Below are 23,570 nucleotides of genomic sequence, written 5' to 3' on the forward strand. Positions count from 1 at the left end.
ACCACAAAACAGCTGAGACAAGTTGGCTGAAGTAGACAAGTTTATTAATGATAATAATGAGGATGATGAGGATGATGATAATATTAATAATTAGTCATAATTATAATAACGTTAATGTCATAATAAATAGAACTCTTCATCTGAAGCACATAAAGAGAAGCATACAGAAAGAGAAAAACCAAAAACACAAAGTTCAGAGTACAGAGCCAGAGGGGGGGCGGGGACTTCTAGAGACATTTTTTTTTTTAACCTTTCAATATATCCATTTAATTTTTTAACATTTTAAAATTGTATTTAACTGGAACATTTACAAAAAGGAGAAAGAGATAGATTTTAAAAAATCCTTATAAATAAATGTTGTCATTATTAGAACAAAATACAAGATTTCGGGGACTCAGAGGATGGAGTTTTTTTTCTTTTTTTAAATCTTTTTCCCCCTGAAAGGACAGCTGGGGGTGGGGTAGGGGTAAGGAGGGGTGAAGGTTATTATGTACAGAACACCAGGTGTACAAAAGGGGCCAGTCGACTCACATACTAGAAGGCTAGGTATGGTGGGGGTCGGGGGGAGGCGGGACATCCTGCTAGTGTCACAGCTCAAGCAGTTGTGCTCAGGAAGATCAGGACCAGGTCATTACAGTATAATGAAGGCATCAGAGGGGAGGGTCTCTTTAACACCGTCTGTCCCCGCTGAGGTGCAGGCTGGAGCTTTAGACAGACTCACATGTTTGTAAAGGCAGAACCTCTCTGGACGCAGAAAGTTTAAAATGCAAAGGAGCAGAGATAAACAACCACATTTGAAAAAATTATAAATCCAAACCATACCTGACCACTGACACTAACATGGAAGACCAGCCAGAATAAATAGCTCGATTGGATACATCTAAATACCACCAATAAATATATTTTTTATATCAACAATGGATTAAAGTATGATGGTAAACAGGTTGCACATCGTCCCACGAAACATTATAAGGCAATACAATCTCAGGTGTGTTTCTTTTAGATTAAGCCTTTGTCAGTAATGCACCAACAACGCCTCATGGGAGCTGTAGTTGTGGAATGCTTACACAATAATATTTTTTCATACAGTAATGCAATAAAAAACATACTTTTTGTTAGTTTTTTACTTCTTCTGTCCCAAGAGCCCAAAACAAATGACAGTATTTTAAATAAAGAAATCTGTTTGATCAACCATTAGCTCTGGCTTACTTGGAGTCATTTACATCACAGGACATATTATTTATAATGGTCCCTTAAAAATGCCATATTTACTTCTCTAAGGCTTTTAAAAACTACAGTTCCAAACTTTTTTGAATGAAACTGCATCTATTGTAAAATATACACATCATTAGTGGGAACCAATGGGCTGGAAGCTAAGGGCAGGAAACAGGAAGTCAGAACGTTTTGAGAGACAAACCCAACACTTTGTCAGTTTCGGTCTGTTTATGGGATTTATTTAAACAATAAAATATATAATATAATTTATGAACTACTAGCTTATAAGTAGGTAACAGTGGTGTCTTCACATGTGACATCATTACTGTTTTGTTGCAAAGTGCATAGATCATTTAGTGAACAAAAATCAAATCAATGGTAATAAGCTAAAAATTAAAAGCTGTGGTTCTTCATCTCTGTCAGTTATTTTGACCCCCCCCCCCCAGGAAGTTCCTTTTCAAAGTAAAGCTCCAGCCTGCCCCTGAGTCTGTTCTGACCCACCACCAGCGCAGTAAGTAGGCCATACCAATCATGTGACTCTCAGAAACAAACCTACAGGTATAAAAAATGCTAAGCCTGAATGTGATCGCTGCATGGGAGAACAAATGACCGACTTTACCCCAATTAGACTTCACAACAGTTAGTTGCCATGATATAGATACTCTTTGTAATATATGAGAAGCTGTCCACAGATGAACAGAGGTCGCGTGGGTAGAAGCCCTGATTCAGAACAAGTTTTTCTTTTTTTTTTTTTTACCTGAAATAAGATGAAGTTAAGTGTGAGGTGAGATTTACTGCACAGGATATTAACAGTACACACTGCAGTTTTGTACAGGAAGTCAGCAGCTTAAACCTAGTGTTGCCTTCTCGGAACAATTCACACAAAACCACTACGAGCTAAGTAGTGTACCCTGAACTCTCAAACAAAGTTGTGCTTCACCCGAACCTGCTCGCCTCTGATCAAAAAAAAGTTTCTTTTCAGGGCAAGCAGGTTTTTTCTCCAATATGCAATAAAAGCCTGCCCACCAGGGTCAGCAGGAGAACAGCGAGGCTGCTGCAGGAAACTGGGCTTCATCAGCGGGGCTCCTCGCAATACAGCGAGCTCTTCCTCAGCCCTGATGAGCCAATGAAATCTGGGTCACGTCAATACACATCCGGGCTCCGCTGTCATCACACAGTCTTGCTGCCTCCTGATCAAAGAGCACCGAGACTGTGTGTTCAAATCATACTTTGGTTCAAGTAAGAAAAGAAAAATCAATATTCATAAACTTTTTATCTGACACCCACAACACCTTGCGCTAATTAGCAAGTCTTCCTAGCCTCCAATGAAGGGGGGGAGGGGTGGGGGGAGGGGGGGCTGGAAGGACTTCAGATGTTTTTTCCTGAAGTGTCTGTCGGGTTAAAACAGGATGTGATGTCTTGCATTAGATGGGGCATAGATATGTGTAAATCTGCATTATTGTAAAATCTATCTGTGTGGTAAAGGGGGGGAGGGGGGTTCAGGGAAGATCAGTTCACACTATCACCATCACACTTTCAATCATATAACACATGATCACATGTTACAGTAAATATCAGGGACATATTTAGTTGGAGGGGGTCTGATATCTATGTTCGGGGGCCAGAGGCGTTTCCTGCCCACCCCCTCTACTCCCTGACACCACCACAGCCCATATAATAGATATGTATATATATTTATATACAGGAAAAGAATACATACTTATTGGACACCCTAGACATTAATGTACATTCAAAGAACTGAACCAACATTCTTTTTAAACACGTTTACAGTGACTCTTCTGATATAAAGAATTAAGGTTTCGCCTCCACCAAATTAAAACTTTTTTTCCTCTTTAAAAGTTTTCAGTGCTGCAAAAAAAAAAAGAAACACACAAATAAATATTCTCAGAATACATTGACAAACAATTTGACATATTTCAGCCCTCGTTCCTTGTTACCGTCGGATGGGCACTACTGTATTTCTATAATGTTTTATCTAGCGACATAGTCTATATGCCTCAGGCTTGTGTTTTGGTTATGCACCTGCTGATGTAGTACAATGGGATTATTCGGTTATAATTCAATTTGTTACATGGACGTTGATGAGTTATTCTCGTCAGGTGGAAACGTGCATCCTTGGTAGTTGTACGCACCTTTTTCCATCGTTAGTCTGATAGCTTGTCCGTCGGTGCAGAGTGACACAAAGGCTTGGGCTCGGAGTCTGGCAGGTGAGTAAAGTCGGCGACTTTTGCGCCATTTTCTCTAACTAGTCCTCAGTCAGTGACCTCTGCTGGGGCGTGGAGAGGGGCAGACCGGGGGCTCGGCTTTATACCGTCTCACCGTCCCGCCGTGGCTCACCCCCCCACTCCCCAACGCTGTAAACCAGAAATCGCTGCCCATTGGGGAGGGCGGGGATGCCCGATGGTGCTGCCAGGAGAAAGTGACATCACGACAGTATCCACGGGGGACGCTGCTAACAGTAGGCGCTGCGGGGCCAGTGACACCGCAACAAGGAGAAAGGAGCGACATCACCAGCCCGAAAAAAGGAAGTGAGAAAGCAAGGAAGGAGGTCAGGGAGGTTGGAAGGAAGTGGGCAGAGCAGTGAGACCAGCAGGCTGACCTTTGACTCCGCCCACAGGAAGTACAGCGTAGAAAGTGCTTCTGGCTGCCGAGCTCTCCCTGCCACCTTTCCTTTTGTTTATTCTGTTTTTTGTTTACACGACCTCTGCGACAGAGCAGTGTGCCATAGAGAGAGGAGGGGGGGCTCCTCCCTCCTCCTTCCTGCATACCACAGAATCAGCATCAAGGGCCAACTGTTCATCTCCCTTAGCAAAAAACATAAAAACAGATTTGTACATATATACTGCTTTATACACACTTTTTACCATTGTAAATCACAAAAGTATAGAAAAATAAAATGTTTTATAATAACGGGACACTTTTCATTCTCTCTCTGTCTTTTCTACACGGCAAAAAGGTGGTCCCTGGTGGAAACTGGCTCACTCCGTCTGTCAAGTTTGTGGCTGGTTCGACACCGCTGCCGCGGCGCCACTTTGTACGCCTCCCGTCTTCCCTCGCCAGCCTCAGTAGAGGGACTCCTTCTCGTCTTCTTCTTGTGTTATTTTCTTAAAGCTAGTTCTCCTCCCTTCGTTGTTTTCATCTGTGATGTCCATCAATACTGAGTACAGCTCTTCCTTTTGTATTTACTGGAAACAGGGGAGAGAAGCAGGGAGACTGGTAAATATGCAGAATGGAATGTTATCATAGGCATATATAATGAGGTCTTATTATAAGTGTAGCAGCAAGTTTATTCCTTTCTAAACAAGTTTTTTTAGGAGTAAGAATCTTGTCATGGAAAGAATATGCTGGAAAAAAAGTCCTTTGAAAAACTAAAATACAAGTAAACATGTGAAATAATGTATGGGAACTTCATGTAAAGCCCTCCAAACCCCTCTTTTCCCCATCTATGTAATGTACAAGGAGGAAAAGTGCAAAATGGGTAAAAAAACTGTCACAAAAAAAGGAAACAATGTTAAAAACTCTACTGCAAAAAAAGTTTGGGAGCAGAGAGACAAGAGCTTCATTCACTTTTCATCCTGCTCTTGTAATGTGACATAAAAGAAGTGGGAGCAGAGGCCTGGCGCCTGCCAACACTACCGCTGCTCTCCCCAGAATACAGATCACAGCCCGCTGTAATCATACAAGTGGAGATCGGCAGTTTGGCAGTGCAAAGTGAAAATCTCAGTGTAATGGGGCCGGATGGAAGCGGGGGAGGAGGGGGTGTTAGGGGCAGGCAAGGCGAGTTTCCCAGGACCCTCGTCACGACATATGCTGGCTAATTCGGATGGATCTCTGGCAGCTCTTCCGACAAATAAATAAATAAAGGAATAAAAGGAAGACAAGCTTCTAATTTGCCTTTGTAGTGCGTTACTCCCCCCCCTAACTCCCCACCAATCCAGAGAGACAAACAAGTGGCGTGCTCAATCAGCGTCCACCCCGTCTCCCTTTGCATATATCTCATGGAGGAGCTGCTCCCCCCCCCCCCCCCCCATCTCTCCTATAGCTCGGATTCACTGAGCGCTCGCTAGGGACCGCTATACAAAAATATCCTCATGCAGCCTTACAGCTCAGCAGGGAGGGAGCACAATACAGCGGAGCTACATATAGTCCTCCCTGACAGGCAGCCTCGAACTGAGAGGGCTGCGGAGACAAATATATTAATCACCCACGGACAGGAAGTATTCAGGGGGGGGGTTAGTTCAGGTATTACAGCCTGCGTCCCTTTCACTCATACTTTGTTTAAACCAGTCTATCTTTAGCAATTAAAAGTGGAGCCTATTAAAGGGCCGGACTACAGAGAGAAGCTTTCTTCTTCAAAGACCGAGTAGTGTCGAGCCATGCAGATGTGTTTAGTTGTTCAGCTGTAATAACAATGTGATGCCACCCCAATACAATGGAATGTTGTTCAGACTATGATGGCTGAGAGAGTTCAACACAATACAACTTACACCTGAGACAATTGCATTTGTTCTTCTTCTTCCTTATCAACTCCACCACCGGCTTTGTTAGTTTGTTTTTCTTTCAGCAGGATTTTGCAGTGTCCATGTTGTTTTAACGTTATGACTTTAAACTCATGAGCACACCAAATAAAATCTGCTGAATTGTAAAAAAGGAAATCTGAGGAGCACCTGAATGCACCATTGGCATTGGCGGAGGTTTGCGCTGAAGTTGATGTTGTGTTCAATCCTGCCAATTAATCTTGAAAGATATTTATATAATATATAGATATTATTAACTATTATTAGCTGTCACATATCGGCACAGTTGTTTTTATTTTTATTTATTTTTTGAATTTGTCGAACGTTTTTCTTTGCAATCAATTGTTGTCAAATGTGTGAATAATTCCAAATTTGCAAAACTTTTTATAGAATTGAAATGATTAACTTGTTCATATGTTTTTAGTCACATTGTGTTAAGCTCTCTTCGCCATCATACGGTAGCAGCTGTCCCTATTTGCAACCATCTGAAGGGCCAGACACCACCAGGGCTCAGTGATGAAATGCTTTAAACAAACAGATGAGATGCACACATAATGCAACAATCCAAAATCAGATTCTGATAAAACCCTTAAAACAGCAACAACAACATCCATGTGTGAAGGCAGACATAATGTTCTTATAACTGCTTTATTCTGACACTGAAAACAATCAGAGGTTACTTATATGTCACATAAATAATCCATGAAATAAGAGAAAATGTCATAATAGTATACTATGAAATGAATCCAAAAGAAAATTACTTTACACCTTTCAGACAATATATTCTCATTATAGAAATTACATACAATTCAAGAACAGCTGAATTGAAAATACACAGATGACGCCACTTCATATAGGAATACATATAAAACAGTTAATCAGAGATTTGCGATAGATGTATATACATCTAAATGTATTTACAAGTACTGTAACTTTTTTGCTTGGTTCTCTTTTGTACAAATATTTTTTAACTAATAAATGCACCTGCCAGCTTATCAGGGCTTAGTAAATACTTGTATTAAATATAAATTATGGATAAAGAGTCTTTTTCTGCTGATATGTAAACGTTTCTCAATACTACCATTAATAAATACGAAGAGATGTGTGGATCAAAGAGGTCTGGTTGCATATTAGGCTGGTTATGGAATACAATGAAAGCAAACAAAACGGAGAAAATATCAAAGTGTCTGTTTTATAAATTCACATTTAGATTACTTTTAACTTGCAGAACTAAACGGCTCAGACCTCTACAATACCGACATCCAGTTATTTACATGTTTTGTCTTTAACATTTAAGCCTTGATAAGCTGACACTGACACAGACAATGCTAATTTGAACTTTTTCTGTAAACTGTAAACAAACCCGTGCAGACTGATAGGAGCAGATTCTAGATGACAATACTCAAACGTGTCCCTGTAATAACAGTGCAGTAGAATCATATTTCCAGTTGGCTTTGAAAGTCGGCCATTTTGAATTTCTTTGAATTTTCTGCTTTTTAGTGGACATTTCCGAAATACTCTAGGGTGTAGAGCGGAAAATATATATAGCATGTCAAAATGTCATGCTATATTTAAAAGGAATAGTGGTAGCTCACAAATTAAATCTGTTTGTCGAAGAAAAACAAACATTTTCAAAACTATTATTATGTGTCTACTGAACATTGTCTTAGATTTTGGAAAGGCCAGACCTCTCTCACTGAAGTCCGATTGACAACAAATGTTGCACACTTGTCCATCTGAATGTGCCATGGTACAAAAAGCTCCATGGTACAGCAAGGCCCCGCCCACCTGGAAGTCGGCCATTTTGAATGATATGCATTTCCCTGTATTTTTGGTGTACGAACTACTCTTAAAGAGTAGATTGATTCACTTACATTTTTGGTGAGAATATACCATGTCAATATGGTATTTATATCATTTGAATGCTTTATAAAGTGGTTATTTAGACTGCAAATATTATGTTGATTGACTCATCAGTCAATCAATGAGTACTGTGATACATTCTGTCATGTTTGGAATTATGATGTTTTTGTTAGCATTACATTGTAAGTCTTGGATAAATACTGAATAAATGTCAATAACGTGGCCAAGTACTTTTTATTTCTCTCTATGACTGTGTAATGTTAAAAATCTTTGATTGATACTGATATTTTAGAGGCTATTGTGATGTTATTACAGGGACTTAGAGTGAAGGCATGTCAAACTGTATCCTAACTACAATATGTTAGCAAACTGCATTCACTTCCTCTTTCTCTCTTATCCCAAACACACTCGCACACACACATTCTAATGCATATGTATATATATATATATATGTATATATAGAGCACACACATTCACATCAGAAAACTAAAATCTATTTAATTCCATTCTAGCTTCCTAATAGTGGTCACTAACCAACTACATGGTACACATGAACTCTGCTGCAGAGTTTACACTAGAAAGTCACACAAATGCACAAACAACTTCACCTGTTTGGTTAAAAATAATATTCAAAGTTCGCTTTGACTCATATAAAAACCCCAAATGGTTTGTAAGTACTAGCATATAAAAGGAAGAACGACATTTGTTTACCCACGTGAAGATTCTTTTAGATTCATGAGATTATGGGTTCATTTATTTTTGTGTGTTGATATACAACATATGGTTTTAACATCTCGACTAGACATAACTAGCTGTATATGATACTTTTATAAATATGTAACATCTTGTAAAGTTTGGAAAAACAAAAGTGCAACAAACTGATTTTCTTTTTTTTTCTGAGACCACAAACACTTTTGTGATTACATATAAATAAAATACTGTCAGCAATAGCTTTGAGTTGTATTCCTAGCTGCACTGAAATCTTGAACCGCTAACAGCTACACAGAGATTTTTATTTTCAATCTGCCTCACGTAGCACACAGTTGTAATAGAAGCCAATGCAACCACTGTATGTGGACTAAGAGGCGAGCTCTGCTGCACTCTACACATTTACATCACGTCTCCTGGGTGCTTTTAGAATATATCGTACTGTACGTGTGAGTATGCAGTGTAAACTTAGTTATACAGTATATGTCTACATATATATAATACAGTAGCTTTAATAAAGAACAACAGTACAGTCGTTTTTTATCGTCCTCTTTTGGGGTCTTTGCTTGAACAAAAAATCATCTCGTATAGAAAGCTGTGTTTGCTAAGAGGACAAACCTGCTGGTTGTGTTAGAAATTAAACGATCCTGCCTGCTGAGGAGTGTGTAGCACTGTATTGTTGTGTGTGATCAGTTAGTTTATCCTGAGGTAAAACATTTTGTGAAATGTTTAAAAAAGAGACTCTATGCAGAACAGCCCCCTGTCGGGTTCAGCCACCTCCGTGCTGTGTCATTACTGCGTATCAGTGTGTTTGTGATAATACAGCGCACCTTGAGTACAATTCATCTGCCGTGGTGTTAGTGCCAAGTCTTCTGCAAATTACGTTCATCTGCAACTATTTAGCAATTTGTTTATTCTGCAAAAATGAGGAAGGCGACGTCTTTAAATAGCTTGTAGTGTTCACACAGAAATCCAAAACTAAAGGGATGCAGATTAAAATGATAAAGATAAAGTTGGATCCATAATGTTAATTTTCTTATGATGGATTTACCAGTTAATTGATTAATTGCACTAATCCGTTTAATAACTCCTATTTACAAGCTTCTGAGATTGTAATCTATCTTGATGTATCTACCAATACTTCCCCTCAATATCCATGTCATTTTATGTGAGTAAGATATTAAAATGCCTTCCTATATAATGCATCACCAATGATCTCCAATTAAAAAATACAAAAAATCCTTTGACTATGTTGAAAAATATTCTAACTTTATTTAAACAGTAGTTAATATGTTTGAATGGCAACATTAAAGAGAGGCACTTCTCCAATTTTATATTTTACAGTAAGGTGACTCAAACTATTTAGCCAGTGAAAACACTTTTATACTTCATTCCCCTAATTCTCGAGGAGCATCATGGTCTAAAAAAGGTTACTTTTTACATATTTAAAAAAAAAACTGATTTAAAATACGTTGCCGTTTACCAAGTTGGGTGTGATACAAGAAGGAACTTTGTTCTTCTAAAAGCACTGTGTATACAGTATGTGTAAAATGGGTGTGTTAACAATGTAATTACAGTGTAATTTTGCTGTAGTTTTGGTGCAACATGGGTAAAATAAGGGTGAATGACGGGTGCAATAACTGTAATATGAGTGTAATATTGCTGTTATTTGAGTGTAATATGGGTCTAATAACAGTGGGTGTAAGATATAAAATAGCAATCAATTCATTTTCTAAAATATTGATATGTAAATCCCCATTTAATGTTTAAAATATCACTGCCAACTACTAGAATGGGCGATGCAAACCAAGGCTGCTGGTTGGAAAAACAAACACTCTATCCCCGTTTTTTTTGTTCCTGAACACAACCAAGACAGCGCTCCATTTCCCTCTAAAACCGTGCAGAATAGTTGCATATAAACATCGAGTGATTTGCAGAAGACTGAGCCAAAGTGTGAGCATTGTGAGACAGAAATCTGACCTTCAGGCAGTGGTCTGCATGCTGTCAGACCACAAAGTACAGCTTGTAAGGCTCCACTGCAAGTGCACAACAGTAGGACACTCCAACGTTTAAAGAAAAAACAAAAGCAGTCAGAACAGTGCCGTCTTTGAGCTAAGAATTACCGAGGCATGTGAGTCAGCGGGTACACCGAGCTCTTTGTCCTTAATGGAAGGTTACAATTGGAATTGGATCAGCGTGGACCCGATAACACCTGCTATGTTTCCAGTTTGTCATGCATGTATCATAACAAATAAATGCCCCAGTATATTCTTAGTCAGATGACAGCGGCTGCGTATACACACACCTCTGAGCATGCATCATGCGTGCTGCAGTAGGCTCACATTGGTTATGGTGACACAGCACCCATATACAGCAAGGTAATGCACATGTGCATAAAAGACTTTCCAAAAGAAAACCAAAAGCACAAAATGAATACAAAACAAGAGCAGACCAATGATGACATCAAATAGGTTGTTGTAGAAATATCAGCTTGAGAGGGTGTCAGGGGGAGGGGCTCAGCGTGGGGACCTGGAAGCTTTTAGTTTGATTTAGCTCTCCACCAAGGACCGGGCCTTTGCTTGTTTTGTGTTGTTTTTTTGTTATTTTTTAAGATCGTTTGTTTTGTTTTGTTTGTTTGTTGCGGTAATGTCTCTGTCTTTTCTTTTTCGTTCTTTTAGTAGGGAGTGAAGCGACTGTACCCTCCTCTGTATAGGCTAGCCTGCAACATCAAAGATGAAAAAGTACCAATCAGTATTCAGGTGACAGCTTTAGTCCGTTTCTCTTTTTCACCACAAATTTCCTTCCTTTTTCCATGAAAGTTATTTCTATATGTCGGAATGATGAGTTTCCATACGGGACCATCATTAGTGGGGTTGGACATGTTAAGCCAATCATTGGAGTGTGTGTTAGGAACAGGGTCATTACTATTTAGGATGCATTTAACATGGAGTTTAATTGGGGAAGAGCAAAAAAGAAACACTGGGCCATCGCATTTTAATTTCTTTAATTAATTTCTTAAGGGAATTAAAACATATTGTTTTTTCTACTTATGAAGACTACATTCCTATCTAGGGCAGAGACACATAACGCCTGCGAGTGGGCCTATGCATGCACGCACGCGCACACACACACACACACACACACACACACACACACACACACACACACACACACACACACACACACACACACACACACACACACACACACACACACACACACACACACACACACACACACACACACACACACACACACACACACACACACACACACACACACACACACACACACACACACACACACACACACACACACACACACACACACACACCTCATCTTCCTGTGGCTCTGCTGCAATTAGGGATTCAGACAAACTCCAAAGGCTACTGAATGTCTTCAAAGGCTAATTTTGCCTAATTTCGGGGAGTCCTCTCTCTGGTGCGAAACTTTCATACGAGACGCTTCTGCACTCTGGAAGTGAGTAAAGAGAATCTCAAACCTTAATCTCAGAGGAACTCATTATTGTATAGCTTTAAAATGCAAAAATGACTCCTCTCTGCTGGAGAACCATTAATCAAATATGATTAAAGAATTAAGAACCACACTGCTCCTTCTCTCCGGCCCATGAGTTCATTGGATGTCGGCCCTCAGCACAGCCTGTCTCCCAGTAGCCCTGCCATTTGTTCAACACCAAACCCCTGCCCCCCACCTCCTCCTCCCCCTCCCCCTCTCGAGTCCGTGTTAGCTCCCTGGTCTCCTAACACACACAACATGAGGTATTTTTAGTTGGTCAAAATCTTCTACTTTGGTTGAGAGGAAACAATCAAAGTGTCAGACAAATGGAAGGAAGTTTGGAGGAAAAAGAAGAAAGAATAAAAAACATTCAAGCACATTTTTTATTAATTAAGTAAATCAAGAGGAAAAAGAAATGTCTTAATTAATGAAAGCTTTTAGCTAGCAGCTGCACCGGGGAACTGTACGCACCTTTTTGTTCATTGTCATGTTAGTGAAAAATCGCATGCATGCCGGAACTGCACATTTGAGTCATTTCTCAAGCTGAGAGCACGCTTCGGAACAAGCTTGTGGGCACCAGGGGGAAGGCGAGACAACTCCCTCCCCCTCCCCCGCTCTCTGTTTTATGTCCCACGGCACACTGCTGCATGCGTTTGAAGGCCCTTAATCTCTAGGTTTGTTTTTTGTGAGCCCGGTCCCATCTCCTCTTCATCATCAAAACTAAAAAAGAGAAACTCTCTCTGTTTAAAAAAAAAAAGAGGCTCTTTTATTTATCATCACTTTTCATCTTTGATGTTACAGTAGCTGCAAAAGCTAGCTAAAAACAGACATTAACAATTCAACCTCATGCCTTCAAGTTTGGTTGGACTGAATGGAAAGTAAAGAAGATGATCCACTCTGTAGTGAGGTGTGTCGGATGAACAGAATGCTGGGAAATGTAGTTGTGTTAAGATGCAACGTTTGGGTTCGGAAACAAAAACTGCAATAAGCACTCATTCTCATTTCAGGAACACATGTCAAATTCATATTGCATGGGGGGGGGGGGGGCATGACATACAGTATGTTATGTATTAAGGAGCCTATTTCAACATGCATTACCACTGAGCTCCACTAGGGTGTGCCAGATAGCGTGACACAAATCAATTGATGAATAAATACACAAATAAAGACCAGTGATTGCTGCAGTCTCTGGTCTTTATTTTTGGAATCGAGAGTGTGTGTGTGTGTGTGTGTGTGTGTGTGTGTGTGTGTGTGTGTGTGTGTGTGTGTGTGTGTGTGTGTGTGTGTGTGTGTGTGTGTGTGTGTGTGTGTGTGTGTGTGTGTGTGTGTGCGCGCTAGCTGGTGTCGTGGTGTTTCAGACAGGGTGCACGCAGAAATACAGGCGGTGGCCTCAAAGACTCACCATAGTCCCCACACTGTATGTGGCTGCGGGGCCAATCGTGTGGTGGTAGGGGTCTGCCGTTGCATAGACTCTGCCATAGCTGCACAACAGGAGGAACAGAAGAAGACAGTCATTGATCTATCATTGACGAGGAGAGCGGAACATTTATGCATGCTTGTTTAATGCTCGAGCCCTCGAGTCAACTCTTTCAAGTCTCTAACACAATCAATTATTTCCCCCCCGGCCTCCTGGGCTTCCTGCATTATACAAGGTGGTTCAAAAAGGGGAGTTCAAAGGTGGCTGAATTATACTTGTCTTTTCATTGTCATCTTGATTAGGTGCAAGGAATGGGTAATGAGCAGGGAGAGAGGGAGGCGGAGACACAGAAAGAACGAGAAGGAGGCTGCAGGGCTTGGTCTCTCACCCTGTTCTTGTTTACCCAGAATGCACACTGGGCTCACGCCCTGTCTTTTCATTGTTGCTGGTTTGGAACTAATCCTTCCAATTTCCTTCTGAGACAGGACAAGATGTGTCTGCCTCATTTACTTATTTATTCGACTTCACATATTCCTCTATTTACTTTCCTCCGGTTTTTTTTCTCCCCTCAATGCCTGCTTGCAAATGAGGGTCTGCACGGAGCAGATAAGGCACACCCAGCCAAGGACTGAGGGCACCAACTCAACCAGGAATACAACGGGAGTGGAGAGAGGAGAGGAAATTCTCCTAAAGGAAACAACAAGACATACAGCCGCTCATGCCTCTCACATTGACTTATATAAGATCTAAATATGGCTCGGTCCATTTACGTCCGGCAGCACCCAAGGTCAGTGAGCAGGACGTGAAATCAGAAAAGGCTGCCTCGGCTCCTTGGGGAAGAGGCCGGCGCCATGAGATGGTCAGAGGGAGTCTCCATGGTCCTCTTATCTTCACTGAGCACTGAACCCCACAGGCCCTCTAAGGCTAATATATCTACAAAATGACTCTCACCAGAGTGGCAGTGCTGACGCCTGGCAGGTCAAACCACCCAGCACAAGGTCGCAGAGCCTCCACAGAGCCATATGGAGGCCGGCAGGGTCTCCACAATGTCACTGGCTCCTCTCTAGGCTTCTTAGATACATCACGCCCACTGCTATGAACCGTAGAGGTGCTTAAAGGGGCTTTGGTAGTGCAGCCTGTGAGCACTGCAGGAGGCTTTCCAGATAATAAATGTTTCATATTTTTCAGGGGGTTTCACACGCCTTCCTCAATCCTGGTGACCTCTTTTTATGATTGTCTACGGTTAAGTCTGATAAGGTAAACAATAGCAACAAACCCCTATTGATCCAATGGGCCGCTTATTCAAAAGGATACAAACAAAACAATCAAGTTGAGGGCGAATTACTTTAAATCTCAGAGGCAAGAAAAACAGGAATTAAATCACTCTGAGAGAAAAAAAAAAGAAATCCGCTGTCCAATTTCTGCTCTCGCCGAGCACGGCTGCTCATAATTCGAGCCGCGGCGACGGCCTGATAAATCTTACATTATCGATATGATCTTCAGGCTCTCAGGCAGGGTGTACGTTATCACAAGTGACATGCTCAATCCTTCCCAGATTAGATTCCCAAACCAGCCCACAACCCCGGCTGACAACGGCTTTCAGGGGCCGAAATGAATCAGCGACGCCTCCTCAAACGGAGCACACCTGAACCAGAGTGACATCGCTCAGAAGTGATAGAGCTCCTGCCGGTCCATCTCTCCCCCGCTCTCTGTCTCTCCACCTCCCCTCTACAGACCTGAGGCCATTCATAAATACCGCAGTGATATACCCACTCTCCCATCACAAGCACAGAGTCACAACATATATCACGGCTTTTCTCATCCAGTCCAACAAGGTTAGTCCTTCTTTTTTTCGGTGTGTGTTCTTTAGCTCCGAGCTAAAAAGAATATGACGGTTTGCCTAATAGATAACTGGAGAGGTGGAAAAAAAAAAAAAAAAAGGAACCCGGAATAACCTCCATAGAATATTACAAAAGTGCAAGAGACGATCATTCATCACACACATTCTCCCACGACGATAGTTGTTTCTTTTGGGAGGAAAGCACTGTAATTGCTTAAAACTAAAATCCACTCTCTGCTACTTCTACGTTGCTCGATATCATTCTGCTGTATTCTCAACACTCGGTTTCCTTCAATCGTCCTCATCTGTTTCTACTCCAGTCTGTCATGTCCTCCATTTGACAGCCTGCAGGATCAACTTGTTGCTTTAAATGGAAGTTCCCATTAACAAAAAGAGCTTGTCGAACACGGTGCGGAGTGTCTATCATTTCACTTTATTGAGCAATACGTTTGGTATCTTCTGCTTATAGGGCAGGGGGGGGGGGGCAATATCTGCCTTCTCTAGGATCTCTGTTTTACTGAACAAAATAGAACATTAAAGGGGCCCTGTTATGATTTGGGTTGTTTCCTTTCCTGTAGTGTTAGTGTAGTTATCTAGGTGTTATTCCTGCTGTGTGTTGTATAGGTTTGTATACTGTGCATGTCAATGGTCTGCAAAGGCAAACATCCCTGCGTTCCCTCCAGAGGGAGTTTGAAACGCCTCCATTGGACTACTTTGTTTACTTCTGTAACATAGTGACATCACCATGTAACACCCGCTAAGGGGCGGTACATCTCTAAGCGGCTGAAAAATCACAACAGAGCCAGCCAGCTAACCAATCAGAGCAGACTGGGCTCTGGTTTCAGACAGAGGGTGAAAGGAGGTGCTGATGAGAGTGAAGTATGAGACAAATAAAGACCGTTTTGAAAATGTAAAGCATGGAGACATTTCCCAGTAGAACCACTAAGCACACGTATGAACCTGAAAAGGAGCATAATGGGGCTCTTTTAAAAAGTATATAAAGAAATAATAACAACATCTTACTCTGATGATGTATTTTGGAGTGTTTCTATGACCCCTGGGATCACACAATGTTTCATGCATTGGTTTCTGATGCCATCTGGGCCTAATGCAACACCTAATACATGTAGAAGTCCTGGGTTACAATTTACAATTCTGCATAGGAAGGTTCCTAACGGAGTGAAATGACCCGGAAGTACTTTAGTGGCAGCCATGATAAGAGCTGTTCAGCTTTTCTAGATGATAAGGTAAGGAGTTTCAATGCTTCCTTCATAATCTAGTTTAGTTAGTTTAGTTTATTTATTTTTTTCGAGCGTGTAAAACCAAAGAAAATACAAATGAAACAAAAGGTGATACAGACATGATACAGTACTATACAAATGAATGCAATAACAAAACGAAACATTTAAATAATAATTGAATAATCTGCAGTATCATTGTCTGATATCAATAAACAATAAACAACAAAGCTTTAGCTAATTACACGTCCGAAAAGGGGTCGGAAGAAGTTTACACTTATTTAATCCGACCCCTTCTCCCTTTTTTATTTTTATTTTTATTTTTATTTTTTTACATTAACATACAATATAAACGTATACTTATAATCTTGAATAATTGATATAATATATAATATAATAATATATAATATATACAGGCAAGTTAGGACAATGGTCTCTATATATTTATATATATATATACATATATATACATACACAAATTCATACAAACACATATTCATAAATAAAATACAAAACAAGAATACAAACAGTTATGGTTTAGCAGTTTCATCTATCATGTACCTTGTGAGAATTGTGTCTTTATACCTCTTTTTGAATAGTTTTATGTTTGGACATCCCTTTAGCTCTTCACTCAAATTGTTCCAGATCTTCACCCCACAAACAGAAACGCAAAAACTTCTCTTTGTTGTGCGCACCCTAACATTAGTGAATATAAATGAACCCCGTAAATAATGATTCCCTTGTCTTTCATTGAATCTCCTTTACCTTAGGATACACTTCTTCAACACTTGTTCAACATGTTTGAATGGTGAAATACTCAGCGTTAGAGCTGGAGGCCTAACAAGTTATGCGTTTTTGCAACAAATGTATTTTTGTTTCAACTCCAACCTTGGTAATGAAGAATATATTTATCACTGTCCAAAAGCCTGCATGAAACAAAACCATAAGTGTGCATGGGGGCAGGTCCGGATGAAGTTCTGATGAATTGTCCTAACATATTTACTTAACCCCATGATGTTTTTCCATGAAGTTAAGGCATAGTGGTTAGGAAATGATGATTGGAGCTGGGTTTTTTTACGATTCGACTGCAACCCTTATGGTACCTTACGGTAAATAAAGAATGGATGAAGGGATTCTCACCTGTCACTGTAAGCAGCGGTGGTGGCGGGCTGGGCAAATCTGTATGCTGCATATCCTCCCTGTAAACATAGCAACGTGTTAATCAATAATTAAACACACACAGAGAAAAGGGTAGATCTCACAGACACAAACAAGAATTCATACACAGATTGCCTTAAATGTCACCGCAGTGTATCTGCTTGCATGTGCAACGTCGGACACCAGAGGGCGCTGTTTGATGTATGAGGCAAGTGGTGGCAAAAGGGGGATGAATGAGAGGCAGCAGATTGGAGGGGGGTCAGTCATTGTCAGCAAGAGCATAACAAGAGGCCACGTGAACCAAATATTTTAGATTGAGGAAGCGCAGCTGCTACATTATTGAAGAGACCCTTTTACCTATACAAGACCCCCTCGGCTCACAAATTAGGTAAGAAGGCAGGAGACGGCCGGACCGTGGGGGAGTCAGGACCGCTGGGGAGTCAGGACCGCTGTATTCATTTGCCAGAGTGGGGAAGGAATTAAAGACCTCATTGTGGAGTGCTGCTATTACTCTCTTTGAGAAATGAAGCTGTTCTCCCACTGTTTTTCTATTAGTGCCAGTGGAGTGTGTGCCCATCTGCGTCTATACCGTGGATAGGTGGCTTTTAATAATGCATGTTTTCATTCATTTTTAAAACTCACGGGGGGAAGACGTCCGACGGAGAGTGGTGCAGGGAGGCAGCGGTGCGGTGGTTGCGGCGGTTGCGGCTGCACGTGAAAAAAAAATCAGGTCAGGGGCCGCGGCGAGAGAATCCCACTCCACGCACAGGAAGTCCCAGCACTCGAGGCAGATGACTTCCTGTGGGACAGCCATGCCTTGGGACTGCGCTGATTACAGCAACAGCCTGAACAAACACGGACCAATAAATCACTCTCCCACATTGTCAAATCCTGCACACAACAGTGCAGCACATTTGTTATTTCGTCGTGCCGAGTGCGTGTTTCTGCATTCATGTATGTATGCGCTTCCACATTGAGGTGCATGCATGCATATATATAAGCACATGCGATGTATGTAGAGTACATTTATACGCAGCCAGTTTCTGCTAATGTCAGCGAGTCATTTATTTCCAAAAAGGAAGCCTAGACGAATCAGCTTGCTGGTTTTGACAGCAGGACAGTGTCCACTGAATGATTGTGGAGGACACTGAGGGCTGAGGGACGGCTTCCTCTTGGTCACTCGAGGCCTCCACGCGCACTCAGACAGTCTGAAGCAGTGCAGTGGCCAGTGCCAAAACTAATGGCAGTAAAAGCACCAGGGTCTGGCGTGACGGGTTGAGTGATGGAGCGACCTGGCCGGGGGCCGTGGTCAGGGGACATCTGGGTGCAGGACTTAGCTGGAGGTGGCTGAACGAGTGCGAGAGGCAAACAATATCACTCAGAGCACAGCCCGGGTCTCGCCTATGGTGGTGGATGTCACTACAATAAAAAGCAGTGAAATACAGTCCTATCATGTGGGCTGGTGTGTAAGTGATATATCACCGGGGTTCAGCAACCGTGCTCCCAGACACTGGGCAAAAGTGAGAGGCAACTGTCATGTCGCTATCTCGGCAGACGGGGGGAAAAATAGCGGCAGAATAAAAGGGACAAATTACATCCCCTCCGCAAACGTTTGGACGAATGTCAAAGTGGGGCAGCGTGGTAATTTCAGCATTATCTCCACAGCGACCATGCTTTTCTCTGTCAAGGGCGACGTGCAGCAGGGCCAACCCCCGATATGACCCTGCCTGCACGGACAGATCCAGAGGGACGGCTAATCCCTTTATCTGCTGCCGCTCCTCTTATCTCCCACATGGTGATGGCCTGCGCGAGACCCCCCTGCGGCATGGCAGGGATATCCCGTCCAAACCCTTCGGATTGAACACACAAACACAACACGGAAGAGAAGAAGGAACGAGGAGAGTAGAGGGACGAGCCACCTCAAAAACGCAGACAAATCTAAAGTGAGAAATGACCTGACTTGACACGGGACACTGAGCCTGGGTTCTGCCTCTTTGCCAAAGTCTGAGATCATAGGAAGGGAGAAGGGAGAAGAGAGAGAGAGGGAGGAGCAGAGGGGGTTTTAAATGTGGTTGTTGGGTTTCTTGGCACAGCAGACAGAGGCCTAATCGACGCCGGCTTGGCAGCGAGGCTGGGGGAGCGCTGCGGGCTGAGGAGATCACGTTTTTGTCTCCTGGGCTGGGCTTTTTGTCTGCTTGACTTCTGTTTCATCTAAGCAGGCAGGAGGAAGAGCCAACTGTACTTACATAGATCTCTGCACCATAGAAGCCATCTTGGTACACCACCCTGTGAAATGAAAGAAACACGGAGCATTAGTTTCCGAAAACCCCCCTGAATCTCAGCCCTACACCTATGTCCACCATTTGAGGGTCTGTGGGGTCAGCTCTTTGCAGCTTCACTGTGCTGAACCACAAATACTGAATGACACATTAAAGGAAAAAGTGCAACCGTTTCACATCCCCGTCCAATGTTCTGCTCTGGTCAAATTGTTTGTCTTTCCAGTTGCTGCAGTGTTGTCGAGAGGTGGTGGGGAGAGAAGGGGAGGGGAGGACAAAAGAAGGCAGCGGAGGAGCTCCATCACATGACTCCGCTATATAAATCAACCAGCTGCCATCAGTAGCGAAAGGGCCCTGGAGTGGGAGGGAGGGCGAAATAGAGCACGTGGGATTTTCTAGACCGAGCTTGGACAGCAAGTCTCTCCCTGCAAGTAAGACGGATCCTGATCTAATCACAGATAGACAGCTATAGTGGGCCCTGGGCTGGCCCCCGTCAGACCTCTCCCACGGCCACACAGACCACTGCTGATAAGAGCGAGTGTGAGGCAGTGGCTGCACAAAGCCAGGAGATCAGCATAGACCCTGGTCACAGTCCAGTGAGATCTGCCCAGTAATACGCTATCTGGGCTCTCTGCAGCTCTCTGCAGCTCTCTGCAGCTCTCCCTGTGGCTTTGTTAGCTCCTCGCTTGTCAATAGTACAAACATAAGGATAGGCAGAGTTAAGGGATGAACATACCTAGATAGCAACAATGATTTTACCCGCCGAAGGAGTACAACCCCTTTGAGACAAACAGAGTAGAATAACATAAAGGGGGAATAATTGAGTAAGAGGACAGCAACACCTAGCGACCAGTGTTATTATTTGAACACGTTTAAAGAGGCCCTTTTAAGCTGTTGGTTTCTTTTTCTTTCCTGTACTGTCATGTAGGTGTGTGTGTACCTTTATCCCACATGTCTTAGCACACTGAAATGCCTCGATTGGACTCCTCCATTTCCGTAACATGTCACACTAGGCCCAAAATACTAATATGAAACAAAAAATGTGCATAAAATGTCAACTTTAAATAACTATAATGAATAATGACTAAAAATGTCACAAACCCTTGTGGAGGAAGTGTTTCCTTTTTGAAATGTGAATGTATGACTGGCACACCTACATTCAGTATGTAAGACTGCAGCATGTGCATCCAAACATAATTGGAGCATGACAATCCTACAGCAGCAACACGACGAAAACACTGAGCGCTGTCTGAAGTGCTCATCGTGGTTGTTTTCAGCATGCAGGTGAGAGACTCAATACTCACGCTCCGTAAGCTGGGATGGGTGGTGGGGGTGGAGCTGTGCGGAACGTGTTGTACACGGCCCGCCCTCGACCTCGCAAGTGGGCACCCCTATAGGCCACGGTAGCGCCTGTGGCAGGGTAGGGAAACCCTGTTACTACGGAGAAGGAGAGAAAATGACTTTCAGAAAACATCCTCCACTTGGCATTGCTTACCTTTTGACAGAATACATTAGAGAGAGACGTGTGGCACTGCTTTGCCTATGACAGAATGCATTATGGGGAAGACAAGGAAACAATAGATTTAATCTTTTCTAGGTGCGCCTCATCGAGCACTCTCCCCTTTCCCAGCTCGCTGCTTTGTGCCGTACTCAGCAAGGATCCACATTTGCTGTACGCATCCTTTCCTGGTGCCTGGCGAGGGGCAGCCTTGAAGCAGAGGCAGGTAATGGATGCAATACCACTAGTTTCGCACCACGGCTTTTGCATAGTTTCCACACAATGGGCTAGCAGCGAGGAGAACAGTGGGAGGGTGGACGGGGGAGAGGTAGAGGGCGTTTCTAGGTTTTTGGCTACAGTCGAATGGAAGGTTGTTGAACAACCCGACTAGATGATCGGAACCTTCCCCAAGGGAAAGTGGAGCAGATGGGCTGGACAGCCAAGGCCCAAACCTCAGCATCACCCCATCCCAAACCCATCTGGGACCATCTTTGGCCAATCACAAGGCCACATATGTCCTCTGCTGACGGCTACCAGTGAGTGAGTAGGGGTTGTGGTTAAAGGGCTTCAGCAAGGGTTGGTGTGATGGTGAGCAAAATGCCCGCGGTCACAGATCATTAGAGGACAGGCGATTGTGATCCTTCGCTCTCTACTTAACCTTCAATCAGTCCAGTGGCTGTCTGATTACAAGCGATGGAGGTGCATACAAACACAGCCATCTCTAGACATGATTAAGTTGGCCTCCTCCCTTCCAGCAATCGAAATATCCCTCACATCCCCCTTCCCAGGTTCTTTACCCCCCCCCCACACCCATGCCTAGTCCATCAAAACACAGTCATCCCCATTATTCATCATCCCCAGCGACGCCCTCTCATCACCCTCCCCTCACCTTATTATTCTTTATTCATTTCCATGACATGTTTTCGGTGAATTCATCACAGAACGCTTTTCAATCAGACATGTGAAGAGGAGCTCTGGGTCTGGCCTTGTTGGTGTGTTGGGGGGGGGGTTGGGTGCTCAGTTGGGGTGACTAGCACAGGTTAATAACATGTATCCGATGTGTTTTAGATGGACCCGCTGCCACCAAGGCGACAGCAGGCAGTCCCTCTCAATGGCAGACGAAGATGCAATGAAGATCCATGGTGGCTAGTGTACGAATCGGTGGCGTGCAGGGAGTGACGGGCGGGCGTTGCCGTGCCGTGTGCAGAGTGTGACCCTGCAGGTGGACGAGGCCAGTGAACACCCTAATGAACGATGCACACCCCAGCCCCGCTGCCTCAATAAAGCTGACAGGGAGACAGATTAGTGGTGCTTTTAAAAACACAGAGAGCCAGGTTTAATGTCTTCTGCCATTAACATCACGCTCCATTAGTGGGTCTGCACACATATTCAAACTCTGCGACTTATTTGGCCAGGTAACACCCCCCCCCCCCCCGTTCAACGCACACACTAAGGTGCACAACACTTTGTTTGCTGCCAGCGTACCAATAGTCTAGCCTGGACTCGCAGGGTGCCCCCTTTCCCCCAAGTGATTTATAATGCTGACCTTGACATTTAAATTAGTCTCTTTTTTTGAAGCAGTGGACATCTGAGTGCGGTTTGCTAAAGGGCAAAAACAATCCTCTTTGATAGTTTCCGAGGTGTTTTTTTCCTTCTCTTCTTAACAAATCGCTACTACACCTAGGCCCCAGAAAGTCCAATCCTTTATTTTTTGGAAATTTGTATGCAATATGCTTGCGGTGATGTATGTGAATGTAAACTTATAATGAGTTGGCGATAGGCTACACTGCTTCAATAATAACCCATAAATCAAAGGCACTGTCACACCTGGGTAAGCCCGTGAAAAGCAACAACAGCTACGGTGTATGAGAGCACAAACCTGGTCTAGCCACCAAAGTCAAACACCTTTTTCCAGGAGGGGGGAGGGAGGGGGGAATGGAGGAAATATGAGTTATGCGCTGGAGGGCGGCAGGGTCACGCTGCACCTCATATGTCATATGTGTCAACCTGGGAGAAGCTCAATACCTGCAGAGCCAGTTGGACCTGAGGTAATCCAGCTCTGTGCCAATGATGGGGTCATAACCGGCTCCCATAAAGAAAGATCTGATTTTCCACAAGGTTGATCTCTCTAATACTTCCTGCTCAAACACATCGGGCAACGAGCACTTAATCCACGCACTGGGGACCGAAAACAGCTTAATCTAATCAAGAGTCTGGAGCTTAATTATCCCCCTAACGTACACTCCAACAATGAAGGGATCTGTCTACTTATAATAAGCAATTAGCCTTTCTTTTCTGTCATT

The 23,570-nt window shown here is 43.0% G+C and overlaps 1 protein-coding gene across 1 annotated transcript in view; it reads right to left on the reverse strand.

The window, feature by feature from the left end:
• Nucleotides 1-416: 416 nt before the first annotated feature.
• LOC117493410 (RNA binding protein fox-1 homolog 3-like) overlaps nt 417-23,570 on the reverse strand; it is a 238,042-nt gene continuing 214,888 nt past the window's right edge. The window contains 5 exon segments of the mRNA XM_034143951.1: nt 417-4,421; nt 13,243-13,321; nt 17,476-17,534; nt 19,740-19,779; nt 21,074-21,206. Of these exon segments, the coding sequence (XP_033999842.1) occupies nt 4,419-4,421; nt 13,243-13,321; nt 17,476-17,534; nt 19,740-19,779; nt 21,074-21,206 (314 nt within the window). The 3' untranslated portion in view covers nt 417-4,418.

Source organism: Trematomus bernacchii, unplaced genomic scaffold (genome assembly GCF_902827165.1).
Source record: "Trematomus bernacchii unplaced genomic scaffold, fTreBer1.1, whole genome shotgun sequence".
NCBI classification, from domain to species: Eukaryota; Metazoa; Chordata; class Actinopteri; order Perciformes; family Nototheniidae; genus Trematomus; species Trematomus bernacchii.